Source organism: Atractosteus spatula, chromosome 15 (genome assembly GCF_055471065.1).
Source record: "Atractosteus spatula isolate fAtrSpa1 chromosome 15, fAtrSpa1.hap1, whole genome shotgun sequence".
In the NCBI taxonomy this organism is placed as follows: domain Eukaryota; kingdom Metazoa; phylum Chordata; class Actinopteri; order Semionotiformes; family Lepisosteidae; genus Atractosteus; species Atractosteus spatula.
The window spans coordinates 19,506,433-19,521,541 of NC_142720.1; the positions used below are offsets into that span (position 1 = coordinate 19,506,433).

The following is a 15,109-nucleotide window of genomic DNA, read 5'->3' on the forward strand; positions in this document are numbered from 1 at the left end:
GTAGATCAGGTGACTGAAGGTGGTGTTAATGGAACAGGTTATCTGCTCTGGGCTTTGACCTTTTGATAAATGAGTAAAGGTTCCCATCAAACATCCGTCTTCTGCATACTCCACTCTTTCATTCTGTATATAGTGATAATCTGTAAAGATTACCAAGTAAATTTTTTTTCCATAAAGCCTTTTCTAGATTAGTGATGCTTCTTATCTACCTTTTTTCAACATAATTCTCAAACAAACAGGCATTCAATAATTTATTACAGAAATATTACAATAGCCATTAAAACATTCTATTTTCCTTCACACTCATATACTTAATTATTGTTGGAAAAAGGGCAGCATTCATAAATATTATACTCTGTCCATTTTAAAGGATTTAAAGGTTTTCGTGTGTTCACCACGTACAGTATATAGAACAGAAGTACGTTTGATTGGCCCAGGTGTGACATCATAATTTTCCATAGTGTTATGACTAACACAGTGAGCTTTTTTGCCTTGCAATTATGTTGTAAAATCCATAGTGCATGTCCTGTTCTGCTCATCTAACAAGATGTCAAAAGTGAAAGGGGTGAAATCAATGCAGACTACAGTATTTAACCCTTTTATTGTGCTTTTCTGGTGTTTATTAGATTAATACAGATTTAAATTTCTGCATTCTGACGGTTTTATTAGTGTTTTGTTTACAAACAAAGGTCCTAGTTACATTTAAATTTCACTTTAAATCAAATTTGCTGTGAGAATAACAAAGCAATGAGGACAATATTGTCAAGGTTTATCAAGTACAGTATTTCGTATCTGATCTCTTTCAGAGAATTCTGAAATTCTGCTACACAATCAGGCATCTCCTTGCCCTACTGTTTGTGTGCGCAATTTAACTGTGTATAAGTTACTGTACCCTATATGACAAAAATCACTGCACCCAGGGCCACATTATATTTTCTTTACATAAAACAGCAAATTGTGAAATTTTAAATTATTCAAAGCACTACATTCTTAAAATAAAAATCAATTTCAATAGTTCTGTTTCTCACCCAAACAGCCTGTGAAATCATTTGGCATACTTGTTTCGATGCCCTTCATGGTTACAGTGATTTAAATTCATCTGCCCTGAGGCACTGATATCTGAGGATCACCTTGGTGGCGATGCTAGAAAAGCTTCAGGCTCTGAGCCCTGCTCCACAGCTGATGCAGCTGAACACTAGGAACACGGGGACAGTACTTGACAAGCATGTATGCTCCACCTGTTACTGATGCCACAGCACACAATACCAGGCCTCGGTTGATCACCTGAATGGAAACAGAGCAGTGTTTTTTTTAAAGGAAAGCATCAACATGGTCTCTTTACATGAAAGTTTCTTATTGCTTTTGTAACATTTTAACCATAAGGAGTATAACATAAATGAAAATTTAAAATTAAAATTGATTAAAAAAATCAAAGCTCAGTTAGAAAAAAGTCTCTTAAAATATCAAAAAGCGATTTGATTAATATGATGTTGAATAGGCACAGTACTTTATGGGATTATGGAACAAAGGTATAACAGAGATTAGGAATGAAGATCCAAAGATCTTCAAAGGAAGACTCAAAGGAAGATTTGGAAGATCCTAATCTTGCACACTGCTGCTGGTTGACGTATTATAAGCCTTGCACCCGGGACGGGACTTCCTGTCTACAGTATATACACTCCTGCAGCAACTCCCCGGCTCTGCCCTCACGATGCAGAGGGTGTGTGGGGGGTCTGGGCAGCCAGGCTAGTTACGCCAAATACACTCTGCGTGTCTCGTCTCTCCATTTCGTGCCTATTGGGATCTAACCAAAAAACTGAAAGGCAGTTTTCCACCTTGATGTGAGCAAGTACAGTAATGTAAAGCTTTTAAGAAACCCCCGTCACCTTTGGGCAGTTCAGTGAATGACAGGTCAGCAAAAAGCCCCCCTACCTTGTTCTGCCATTGCCATCGATTTACTGCCTCATGGTACCTGATTCTGGTGAATGTAACCTGTAGGAACAAGGCGAGTCAAAGACGGGGTGACCTGAGTGCAGAGACGCTCTGTTTGCAGTATGGAGGCTGCTGTGCAAAACACTGCAATTGAAGATCCATTGTTTTCTGTCAAGGCTTGGAAAAATTAAGAATAACAGAGTCTATAAAACCTCTTTTGAATCCATTCTGTTGGCTGGTTGTTTGAAAAACAATCCACTTACAGTACATAGCAATTCAAAACCTGCAGATGGGAGTTCTTCTATTCTCTAATTTTTCATTTACTTGCACAGTTCTGCCTCTTATCCATCCCTTGTGTATTTTCCCTGACCATTGCCTGCCTAATAATGGTCAATGATAGAAATAATGTGATCATTATGGTAATAGTTTGCCAATGATTATGTGCCTCAATCAAGACAAGAGGCTGTTGTGTTAAATGTGTAGGACTGATGTAGAAGGCCTTGGGTGAAAATAGTAACAGATGTGAATTATATTTTTTCACTGCACTACATTAATGAAGACACTTTAATGCCAATAGCATCTCCTCTCCTCCTTTGCTGTTTTCAAAATACAGTGGTGACCGTGTATGTGATTATCTACATGTACCATATACGTGTTACACATTTACTAACACTCTGGTCCCACTGCTATCAGACTTGAGACATACTACTATAATACTGAAAAAAGAAGGAACAACATACAGTATATTCATATATATTCTTTTGTATACCAATAAAGAATCTTAATCCCTGTTCAGGCTAAAACTTGCACAGAATGAAAACCTTTTTGGAGTAGTTTTGACTCACCATAGTGTATAGAGGGATTATGGTATTAGGCATGAGGAAATGAAGAACCATATCAAGATATTTTCGGAACAGGAACCACTTGGAATTAACATGTGCACGCATCTGAAAAAAACAGGTTTGCTTTTAAAATTGCAAACATATGTCTTTTATCTTTGTTAATGAGCCTATCACAGTATATTTCATAGTAGATTTCTAGAAAGAAGAAATCTTAGGTACAGTAAGAAACATGCTTGAGACTGATGTGTTTCGGAATATTTTATGCATAAACCAAAAAATCAAAGCTATTCCACATGTAGAATAAACGGATGCAAAATTGTCATTTAGGTTAAAACCAACAACAGCAATAGCCACAGTATTTCTTTACAAAGAAAAATATAAGTAAAAGTGTGTTCCCATTAATTACTCTTAGTGCACATGTAGAATAATTAGTGAAATGAGAACACCCTTGTATACAAAGAAAACAAAAATATAGCAGCATTCAAAAGTTTAGAAAAACAATATACAGAGAGCAGGGCAATGTGTGTGTGTTGCCAGGTAAATTAGTGGTCTCTCTTTCATCTGGAAACAAATGGTTCAAAGAGACTTATTCACTTGACTGCTGAATTACTCATATTTTTGCACCCCTTTTCTCTTAATAAAATGTGTTGCAAACTCAGTGTCTTTGAGTAATATCAGCCAAAACCGCCCTCCCAATACTAACAGTAACTGGACAACTAGGCTTTGAGTGCTGCCAGAAAAATCGTGTAAGGATACTGTACATATTTACATTTCTGTTTAAATCTTGAGAAAAAAAAAACAGTAAAACTGCCCTGTACATTTTATGATGATTTAAATAACTGTGTGTTCAGTAAAAACAACATTTATATGCATGTGTTCTGTGTTTCTGCTTCAGTGAATATATGAACATTTCAAAGTTATGCATCTTTCCTAGGGAAAGGAAGACAATGGACAGAGAACAGCCCTCACATTAAATGTGCATTATAAAAAGGTGAAGGAGCTTTGTGTTCAGAGAAGCAATTAGTGAATATTATTAATGCATATTAGAGAACCTTGGAGTTACAATGAAGAATGAACTACACTGTTGTCTCTCTCAGACTGTTAACATGTAACAATTTGTCACTCAAAACAGTTTAAAAAATAACAGAGGAAAAAGTCTCTGTTATTGTGTCACTATTTATCCACTTTACTGTATTGTGTTACCTCAATATAGTTGTACATAGCGAGGTCTGCTATAGCATGGTCATCAGGCACTCGAAGTCTTGAAAATTCTGGAAGAACTCTGCCTAAAAGAAAGTAAGAGTAAATTTGTTAAAAAATGCACTGTATTTGGTATTTATTTTCTTCATAGGTTTATAAGCTTACTTCCTTTTCATACTGAAATGAAAACAATTTTTGTGAAAAGAAATTTCCAAAATGTACTCACTTAAATCATTGTTATATTGATCCATTAAATCATTGAAAACAAGACAATCTTCAAAGCCCTATAAAGGAGGGAGAAAACACAGTGATAGTCTGCAAAAGAAATTTGATAACTGAATTCCACCAACCTTAGACAATACAGTCACAATGAATTCAACATTTCCCAGTGCTTATTTTAATAAGCCTTTGATTTATGTTCAATGAGATTACCCATTCACAACTGTTAAGAATAGGAAAATGTAATTCATATTGCATAACTCAGCTAATCAGCAATGTAAAATTCAGGACAGTAACTAGGACAAGCTCATTTTTAGTACTTGAGTAATGTAATGTGCAAAATAATAACATTTTAAAAATATACATAATAAAAGACTTGATCTGATGGTTAAATTAAAAAAATGGACAGATTACAATATAAAAATGGCAAGGCCGATCTCTTTTATAACTTACCGCATTCATGCCCTGCCCATAGAAGGGAACCACAGCATGGGCTGCATCTCCCATTAGCACACACTTGGTTCCAATGTGATACGAAGAGCACTTCACTGACACCATGGCCTGCGGTGGCAGGCGGAAAAAATCCTTTCTCAGGGCCGCTCTAATGGGGAGGAATAGACATCCAAGCTTACTGTGAGCGCTAAACTGTCATGAAGAGAGATCACAAGGACCAGCTTATGTTCAGAGAAAAAGAACAGGGTGAAATACTGCTTTTAGAAGTGATACGTGATAAGGCTAGGCTGACAAAGATTTTTGTTCTTCCAGTGTGGATTCTAAATTTACAAATGTGTCATTTAAATGACAAAATGTCAACCTTTCATGTGACACACAAGTTTATTTCTGTAAGCATACCATACAGAAGTCTTAAAATACTTCTACAATGTTCTTTCTGTTATATTCTGGCTCTCGAAAACAGGGATATACACTTCAAATGTTCTTGAAAGTCTCCATGATTAGTTACCACTTGCAAGCTCTTGGTTGCAAAAACAAAGACAGGTCACCTTTTATCCATTCATGTAAATGGTTGACCACATTTAGCCATGAGGCTGCTGTACACACAAATGCCCCTTACATTCCAATGAGAGGAATAGCATCTGGGAAGTATCTCTCAAAAAATTCCATGACTTGTTCTGGAGTAGTGATTTTCTCAAACTCTTCGAAAGGCATGAAAAGGGTGCAGGTAAAAGTCATGTCCTGTGAAGAAAGGAATAAATAATGATTCCACAGAAAAGGGATGACTTTAATCTGCAGCACTGGAGTCATGTGAACTTGCAATCATGAGGTCAGTTACATTTTCCATTTTCCATTGCACAACACAGTCAGAAGAGAAAATGGTTCTGAGCTATGCAGTCATGAGGATTAAGCTTTTGGTTGTAATTAAACCATTGTTAACATCCTAGATTGCCTTTGTCATTGAAACCCTGTTTCTCATCTACTATTTTTGGTAAAGGTCTCTGAGCGTACTATTGTATATCAACCACAAAGTCATCTAGTCTGTAGATGTATATCTACTAAGATAGATGTCTACTGTCTATTGTTTATCTAGTTTATCTGTTAACAGTCCCACTGAACTCTTTTAGTCTGGTTTCAGATCTATGAGCTAGATTGTCAATACGTTATTGATAAATGCTAATTCTGGTTTTGTCTCTACCCTTATTAGATCTTTGTGTTGTTTCTGACTATTGATCATACAGCCTTGCTGAAATGATTGGAAAGGCTGTAAGTGTTTAGGTCCCAGAATCCCTTGCAGCAAAATTCTAATAAGATCAGCTCTGAAAATATGAAAATTTCAACTCATTCATTGACGGAGATGAGATTCTACCTTGCACAGATGTATAAAATCTTGGTGTTATCTCTAATCCAATCCTGTCCTTTAAGGAGCAGACTTTTAATATCACTTTTAATATGACTTCTTTTTACAGGTGCTAAACATTCACTGTAGCTTGAAATGTTCTGAAATAGATTCAGAAACGTTCATGCTTAATGTATTTTCTCATACTGACTAAACTGATGTACTTCCCACTGACTCCTTAAAAAGGCTGTAATACAGTGCGTTTATAATTCAGCAGCCTGAAGTTAAGCTGAATGAAATGTCATGAACAGTTATAACAGTTTTAGCATTGAGCTGAAATTTAAAGTCAAATTAAATATCATGGTTCTAATATTCAAGCCTCTGAACAGTCTAGCTCAAAATTACATTTCCAGATCTATTCTCACCAAACACTCCTCCGATCCTGTCACTGTCTCATAAATTATCTACTACTGTAAACTCCTTGGGGATCATTTGCCCACTAAGTTCTTGGGACAGAGTTGGTCACTCCAATGAAACCTATTATACTTCATGGTACAGCGGTGAACTTATATAGCATACATTTTGTTCCAATTTAATTAAAGACATGTTTAAAAGCGTAACTCTGTAATAAGATGTAATAAGAATCAAGACAAAGAGAATCCCAGGAATATAATATTTTATCACTTAAACATTATTTTTGTGTCTCCACTAATTTGATTTGAATATGAGAAATGAAGCAGATTCTGCATTGAGTAACAACACTTTCTTTCTGTTACTCAAACAGCACTTACTAAGTTTGGTAGAGCTATCATCATGAAGGTGTTCCTTGGCCAGATGTGGAGGTAATTAGGTTCCATGGCAAACTGTTAGAAACATCAACAAAGGAGGTAAGTGGAGGCTTAAACAACAGCCAGGGCAGCAAAAAGCTTGCATTGATTGTCATGAAATGGATCCATCAATTGATCGTTGCATAAACAATCCAAACCCCGCCCTGGAAAAACAAACAATACTTAAGTTTTTTATCACGAGCCCACAAATTAACAACCTCTCTCCAAGAAGACCTGAAAGAAATTTGGCCTGTGTCCTTTAGATTTTAGACAGTTTTATTTTGAAAACCCTGTCAAGAGTTATCTTTTACAGTACATATAAGAGCAGATAGACATAAATATTTCACAGAAAAGACCATGGAGGCTTCCTGTTTTCTGAATTTTAAGAAAAGCTTTTATTTTAAAGCTGTACCCATCACTGTACTTTCATCTACCCTGACTATTTTATACACATGCGCACTAAAGAGTTCCTTACATCGCCATTTTTTGGAGGTATTGTGAGTTCCATATAGCCATGTGGAATGTACGTCTGGCTGTAATTAAACCGGCTTTGACGCATGAACTGCTTTCTGGTGGCTGAAAAGGCCCCATCACAACCCACAATAAGGTCACACACCATTTCTTCTTTTGAGCCATCTGACCTGCATCCACACAAAGATACAGTACAGGCACAGCATTATGTTCTCTTAAGCATCAAAGTCACAGAAATAATTAAAAAAAACAGGTATGAAGTTGACATTGTTCAGAAGAAAAGAAAATTATTGGGATGTCACAAAAGGTGAAAATGTCAAACCAGCAATTCGTTCTTTCTCAGCAGCTGCATTTGTCAAGCTGACACAAGAAACCTCTTAATTTTCAATAAGTAGACATCATTAAAGAAGCTTCATTTTCTCCTTGTAAACTGTAAAAGCACAAAACTTAAATCTGAGTCTATATGTGGAAAGAATGAATAAAGAATTATTGCACATCAATATCCTTGTCTTTTCACTTCAGATCAATTCGTCATTATTCAGTAAAAAATAACCCTTAATGGTCAAGAATACAGTAGCCACCTACAAGGGGACAAGCTTTTATTACCAGATACTGAAGAAAAAAGTTCTTCTATTATTTCTAATTCTAATTTCTAATACTATTATTTTTTCTCAGCAGGAGGCACAAGTATACAAGTGTGTGTTCTTATTGTTTACCTAAGAAATGTCATTGCCCCAGATTCCAAATTCCAACCCAGTAGCTTGTGTCCAAAGTTCATCTTAGTGTTAGGATAACCCTCAGCCGCTTAAAAAAAAAAGTAGAGAAAATGTTAATGTTATCTTCCTTTAAAGCACCTGAATGCATATATTAAAGCATATGAAATTCACAAAATGACATTTTTTGTTTTAAAAAAATCTGAAAATCATTTTTTACATACTGTATACTGTACCTGTAAAGTAGCGTTATTGCGGAGTAGAAAATATTTTCTAAGCAGATCATATTACATCTTAGAACCAAATTATATTCCTGATATTTGCTATGAAAAGCCCTGATGGCTGAGATAAAGCTAAGCCTGGGTATTGAATGTGAAGAAAGTTGTGTTTTGAAAACAGCTGCAAATGGATGTATTCCCTTTTCCACCTTTACCAAATAGAGACGAAGTGATCTAGCTGATTAATTTAACAGCCTTTTCGAGAATCACACCTCCAGAGGCACAGGTAGAAAATTAATTGAATTACCTCTCGTTAAAAGACCAAGAATGACATTAGCATAAAGGCCAAATTGTCCTTTGATACAAGTGTTGCCACTAAAAGGAAGGGGTTGTTCCTTCTCACCTGTTCTCACATAGTTTGTATTGGTTAAATGTGATTGAATCCACCACTATATCAAGTGCGTGCTTCACAGGCTCTGTGGTTAGATAAAGGACTTCATTTATCAATTGTACTCCCCCAGTACCATCAATGAGAAATAATAAACACTAACATGTAGATACTAAGAGTCTAAGAATTTGATTGGTTTGGGGTGAATTGTACCTCCAAGCTAAATGCTTTTTTTACCTACACTGTGAATGGAGCCATTACACATTAGCCACTGATATAGTATGATGTTATTTATTTTTACAAACTGGTTAGCTAGTATATTCTAGAATAAATCACAACAAATGTGATTTATTACTTACCAGACAAGAGTTCCTTATTGAGGTTGGCTCTGTCCACAGATAGGATGTACTGCAATATAGGGAAATAAATAAATTCTGAGGATGAGAAAAAGTATCTGACCACAATGTCACATGTTTTTCACCAGCAAATTGTAATCTAGCTGTACTTCATTTTGAAATGTACTGTACAATTCCTGCAAATTAATGCAGTTAATTGTGATTTAAGCATCTCCTGCCTATCTAGTAAAATAGATTGTTTTGCTGCAGTTAGTCCAATCATTCTGAGCATCTGAGAGAACTTTCCTGCTCTTAAAAAGCAAATGCCTCTTGTTGCCCATCAATTTCCTTGACTGAAAAGCTCAACAGTAATATTACAAATTAGAAGCAACCGGTCCACCAAACACTCTGGAACACTGTAGTTTCTTATCCCACTGGAAGAGAGGCATGTCGCATTGTCACCCACAGCACCGCATACCTGCAAGTGCCTGAGAGGCTACAAGGGTCACATTGTCACGTGCACGCAGAAGAGCCCTGGCTACTAACCCCTCCCAGCACTCAGCCAACTCTGTGAGATCCCTCGTCACAGTCAACCAGTGAAATGACTAGGGATGCAATCCATGATGCCTGGATCAGGCAAGTGCCTTTCTAATGGTATTGCCAATGCTGATCACATTTATATTCTTCCCAAATAACTTCTGCTAAGACCTCATGACATTACCTGAGGCAACTGCCTTCACTTCAATTTTCGCACATCCATCAAAACTGCTGTTTTTATCTTACACCTAAGGGACTACAGAAGTTAATTGTTTGTTCCCCTGTGGAACGCTGTATAAATCCCATCTTTCTCTGTATAGTGATTATTCACTTGCTCTGTGCAATGATTTCCTTGCTTTACTAACCTCCTGTGACATCATTACCACTGTATGTAGCTCTTCTACTCTGAGAGTCTAAGACCCTGCTGTTCAATCCACTGCTCAATTAATCATAATAATCACAGAAATGTATATGGATACATTTGGCCTAGATCTGTGTTGCACAAATAGCAAAATAATGCATTTTATTTTTTTATCATAACCTTCAGTAAGACATTTCTTATCTGAACACTGCTCTATCTTTAGCTGTGATTAATGCAGGAGTCAAACTCAAATCCAGAATATGATCCTGCAGTGTAAAACTGAAATATGATATTATTTTAATATGAGTAACTTCCAAGCTGAACATGTAAGAGAATAAGAAGTCATTCTAATCTGGTTCAAACATTCAGCTGGTGTTAAAACACTTAGGTTTGTTCTCTATTTCTGGCAGGGGGGGGACAGCATAAAAACTTTCTACAACAGGTTAGCAGGGATGAAAACATTTTACAGTATAAAATGTGCTGAAAACAATTCGTTTACACTGTCTCCTGTTCCAATGTATTCCCACATTATGCAATTATTTCAGCCTGATGAGGCAGCAGCAATCATTAACAGACGTGTTTAATGAGCATGTTGATTTTGAAGAGGTTACAAATGTTATCCACACAGCATTTCAAAAACTGCAATACCTGTCCTTTCTTGCCATAGAAGATTGGTGATCTTTTCCCACTCGGAGAGTGTATCATTCTTCCATGCATGGGGATCCCTTTTGACACCACCTAAAACCAAAAGTTCGAGTAGCAGGGATTTTAACATGCTGCTTTTTATCATAATAAAAAGTTAAATAATTACAAAAAAACTCAATCTTTTGAGCATACTTTCAGATGACTCTTTGCAAAGATTTAAGATGGACTTTTTCCTGTCAGTGTCCTTCAAAGACCTCTCAGAGAAGACGTGAGAATGAGTCACCCTAAATGCTCACTGTAAAACAGCTGTGACTGTATAAAAACTGACTGGATTGAATAAGGGCCCATGGTGAGGACAGAAATCTGACCTCCAGAATTGAACTTGGAGCAATCAGTAAAAGATTTACCATGATGATCTAAATGGCAATCATCTGCCCTGGGGCACTTGCTTCTCATTAAAATTGTATTTGACATACCCTCATTTTCACTGCTGCGCAGTACAGTGAGACTTCTACAGTACGAACGCCACATGGGGTTTAGAACTCTACCTTATCTTCCATTCCGACAGCTTCCAAAGCTTCTCGACCTCTGTGAGAAAGAGCCAGGTTAATACTTCTCCCTTTGACCACTTTGGCTCTTCGAATATCTAGGGGAAATCATATAAAACAAATGATATGTGGGGACATGATTAATTGTACAGTCCCAGCCTGGTAAATGCACAGGCAAAATTTGAAGGCAGGATATGTATGTGCTTTTATATAAAGCTTGGAATTAGCTCATTAAATCAAACAAGAAAAGTCATCCACCCATTTTCTGTCCTCTTATTCCAGAGAAAACCAGGGAGAAAGCATGTTGAGCAGGGAAGACCACACCTCTTTTTCCACCTCAACAGATTCAAGACCTCCTAGGTGATTTATGAGTCACCCTCCAGCCCTCCAGCATGCACTGGGTCAGGGAAAAAGGCCTGGAGGACCTTAGGTAGAGGCCTCCTGTGGGGCATCATTACCATGTAGCAGGACTAGCTCAACTGTCTCCTCTTGATCTGGAGCAGTAGTGATCCTACTCCAAAGATCTTCTGAATAGCCACATTTCTCACTTTGTCATGGAGAGTGGGAACAACAGCCCTACGAATAAAACTTCATTTCTATTGCTTGTACTGATTATATTGTCCTTTTGGTCAGGAGTATTTTTACTCTAATCAAATACATCCAGAAAGACGATTACTGTGGTATACTGCTTGTATCAAATCTCAGGTGATGTAATATCTCTGTATTCTGAGAGACATTAAGGCAATCCGTAAAGTACAATATTTGGCATTTGCGAATGAAATAATAATTTGCCAGCAACAGCTAAAAATGGCCAGCTATAAAAGACTTACCTTCTCTAGATTCATAAAGCTCAACTTGAAAACCTCTTTTGGCAAAGAAGCAGGCATTTAAAGCACCAACCTAAGAAGAAAAAAGAAAATATACAATTTGTCTCTTTAATGGCTTCACAGACTTGTATAATTTAATTACAGCAAATGAAAAGATAGCTGGCCAAATCAATACAGCATGACTTTTAAAGCCAGTCTGTGGGTCCCACCTGCAAGCAATATTTAAGTAATGATCTTGAAGGTTTTCTTAACTCCCAGACTCATGGTTCTGTGTTAAGTGGGTGTGATCCTCTGTTTTACAAACACACGAGGCATCACATACTGTACTAAAGAATGTCTGCCAATTTCTATGAAGTCCTTCTTGACTCTTTTACAGAACAATTAGAATAGCTTGTTTATATTATCTACAAGAGGTAGATGTTACACGAGGAACTGGAATGCTGATTTGGAATCACTTCCATGTTTCTTCAGGCACATCAGGCTATCAACATAACATCAGAATTCATACCCACTGGAAAAATCAAAGCCTGTTAGGATACCACAGATGGGTTTCCTGGGTTTCAAAAAGCAAAGTCTGTCAGGTATGATATTGTTTTAAAGGGAAATATGAGTTTTCCTGCAAATGATGAATAGGGATTACTAATTTCTAAATGACCTAATTTACTGTTTTTTTCAAAAGTATATCCATGTATGTTGAAAAAAGTCACATTTACTTTATATCACACGTTTGTCTGTTATTCTGTTAATTCAATTTCCGAATACATAATGTGACTACAACTTTATGCCACCCCAAGAGATTTGTTTTAGAGGAAGCAAGTAGGACATCTGTAATACTGTGCTTTTTTCTCAGGAATTTATAAGAAAATTCCAAACATAGATGGGACTCACATCTTCCACAAAAATATTTTTTAAATCCATCAGCTTCATAAAACAAGGTGTCAAGGTACGCCGTGGACAGGACACCAGTCCATTGCAGGACAGACAACAAGCAAACTGCAGACAGAGCCTGAAATAGAACTCATTCCCAAGGGCTGTGAGGAAACTGTACTAACCATCAAACCACCAAGCCACCCACCGGAAACATTATTCCAAATATTTTTAAAAAATACATGTAAGCAGTTAATCTATCTCACATCATGACTTGACTCCATCCATAGATTTACTTATATTTTAGAGGTACATTCAAACAATCTGGAAAGCTCAAAGCCTGAATGTGACATTAACCCTCCATCATAACCCACTGGGTTACATATCAGATTGGTATTTTTCTAATAAGAATAATTAATAATTGCTTACACTTATATAGCGCTTTTCTGGACACTCTACTCAAAGCGCTTTACAGGTAATGAGAACTCCCCTCCACCACCACCAATGTGTAGCATCCACCTGGATGATGGCTCCACATCCCTGACAAATTATTTTTAAGCCCCATTATTATCTCCTTGATGACATTCTTTGGAGCTGCTACAGAAAACTGATAATTCTGAAAGTCATATATCCCCTGTTAGGATATCCCCCATCACATCTGATTAAATACAGTAGGAGTCTCACACAAAAACCACATAGAAAGGGTTCCAGGGGTTTCATTTTCAAAAACCATACATGTAACATCTCACATCATAGGAGACAAAAATTTGATTTCACATAATAATGGCTGCATTTGTCTATGAATAGTGACATATTGATATACTGTAGACCACTGCTGCATTTCAATAATAAGCAGGCATGATGCAATGAAAAGAAGTCACCAAAAATAAGGCACAAAGCAAAATGGTTACTTGATACAATAAGATTCACACTTCCAAGTCTTATATTTCCAATTGAGTGTCTTATGAATGTACTTTAGGTGTCACATTTTATAACTGACTCTGCTCCTGGCATATTCAGTACAGCATGATACAGTATAGAGTTTTAATTTAATTTCTTACCAAACCTCCTCCCACAACTGCAACTTTAACTTTGTTCTTGCCAGCTGAGTGGTCCATTGCAGGGCGTGTAACACTTGTCCTCGGTTAGGCCTTTAGTTTATGAGGTCAGGAAGAGCTCCACAGCTTGCTTGTGCTGATGATTTCCCAATTATTGCACCAGTGATTCCCGAGAGGCACGGTTGAAAGTTATAGATCATCTGGGGGAGGAGCAAACCATGTAGGGTGGCTTCGTTGTCTGACCTGGTTTCAGTTCTTGTTTTCCCACAATTCAGACAAATGAAATATAGGAACTTCAGTATGAACTGTTTTGAAAGTCACTTGTAAATATTGTCCCACACACCATAGTTTTGCTGTTCTTCCAGTCAATAGATCTTAGCTAAACAATTACTTGAGGACAAAACTTTGGTTGAAATTCCTGCTAGGTACATGTTTTTTTTAAATATCTGTGAGATAAATGCTAATCTTAGTTGGAAAAGATAAGTAGTTTCACGGTCGCAGAGCAGTGCTAATCTTGAAATGCCTAATCTATAAGAATGCCTTCAGGTTAATTAACCTAGAGTTATAAGTGTAAAAGTCTTATTTGTGTAGTACTGCATATTATGTCTATGGATGTATTTTTTATTATTGCTGTTTTTAGGTAGCTGGCTCCCTCTCCAGTTTCAAAGATGCTACTGTCTCTATCTAAGTAATTTTACATATTTATTTCAATACAGTATTAGAAAGCTACTTTATCCTTTATCCGTTTTAAGTGTCACAACATCCCAGAGCCTTTATTTGCCTACATGCATGTTTTATTTCTGCCATGGCACCTGTAACTGATCAAACCTGAGGGTGTTTGCATTTTGTGGGAACATTATGAGATTTGTTTAATAATATGAGGTAAACCTATATAGAAGTGCCTCTTACATTAAAGCAGCTGTGCAAAGTCTGGGTCTTCTTGCCTGTTATGATCTCTGCCTGGATTGTTTGTCTCCCTCCTTCTTGCAGTCGTTATATTTAAGAATAGTGCACGCTTTAAATATGATCTGTAATAACTTGACTATATGATGTAAAGAGGTTGAGCTACTTAAGAAAGAGCAATTGTAACATGAGCATTATAAGTCATGAAAGAGTGGAGGCCTCCCAGTCTGTCCGGTTGACCCTCCACAAAACCGGGTGTTTTAGTGTAGCCAGTCTATCTTGATTTTCATATTTTAGGAAGGTAAAAAGGAACTGAAGCAAACAAGCAAGCAAATATAGGGATATGCAAAATCGACAGACAGGCACTCCAAGCTGTAATTGAACCCAGGACAACAGGGATCTGAGGCAGTACTGCTAACTACCATG

General features: G+C 36.9%; 1 protein-coding gene across 1 annotated transcript; it reads right to left on the reverse strand.

The window, feature by feature from the left end:
• Nucleotides 1–586: 586 nt before the first annotated feature.
• kmo (kynurenine 3-monooxygenase) lies at nt 587–13,944 on the reverse strand. The gene is made up of 15 exons (XM_088934425.1): nt 13,784–13,944; nt 11,859–11,928; nt 11,029–11,126; nt 10,484–10,573; nt 8,962–9,010; nt 8,000–8,087; nt 7,288–7,453; nt 6,777–6,848; nt 5,266–5,387; nt 4,647–4,794; nt 4,201–4,258; nt 3,978–4,060; nt 2,778–2,879; nt 1,933–1,992; nt 587–1,284 (listed from the first exon to the last, which is right to left on the reverse strand). The coding sequence occupies exons 1-15, from the start codon at nt 13,838–13,840 to the stop codon at nt 1,144–1,146; spliced, it is 1,404 nt and encodes a 467-aa protein (XP_088790551.1). The 5' UTR covers nt 13,841–13,944; the 3' UTR covers nt 587–1,143.
• Nucleotides 13,945–15,109: the final 1,165 nt, after the last annotated feature.

Coding starts and splice junctions, on each gene's coding strand:
- kmo (XM_088934425.1), bottom strand. CDS start 13,840: ATGGACCACTCAGCTGGCAAGAACAAAGTTAAAGTTGCAGTTGTGGGA. Junction 8,088..8,961: donor CAATAAGGAACTCTTGTCTG/GTAAGTAATAAA, acceptor TTTTTTTTTAAG/CGGCTGAGGGTTATCCTAAC. Junction 4,061..4,200: donor TCAATATAACAATGATTTAA/GTGAGTACATTT, acceptor ACTTTCTTTTAG/GCAGAGTTCTTCCAGAATTT.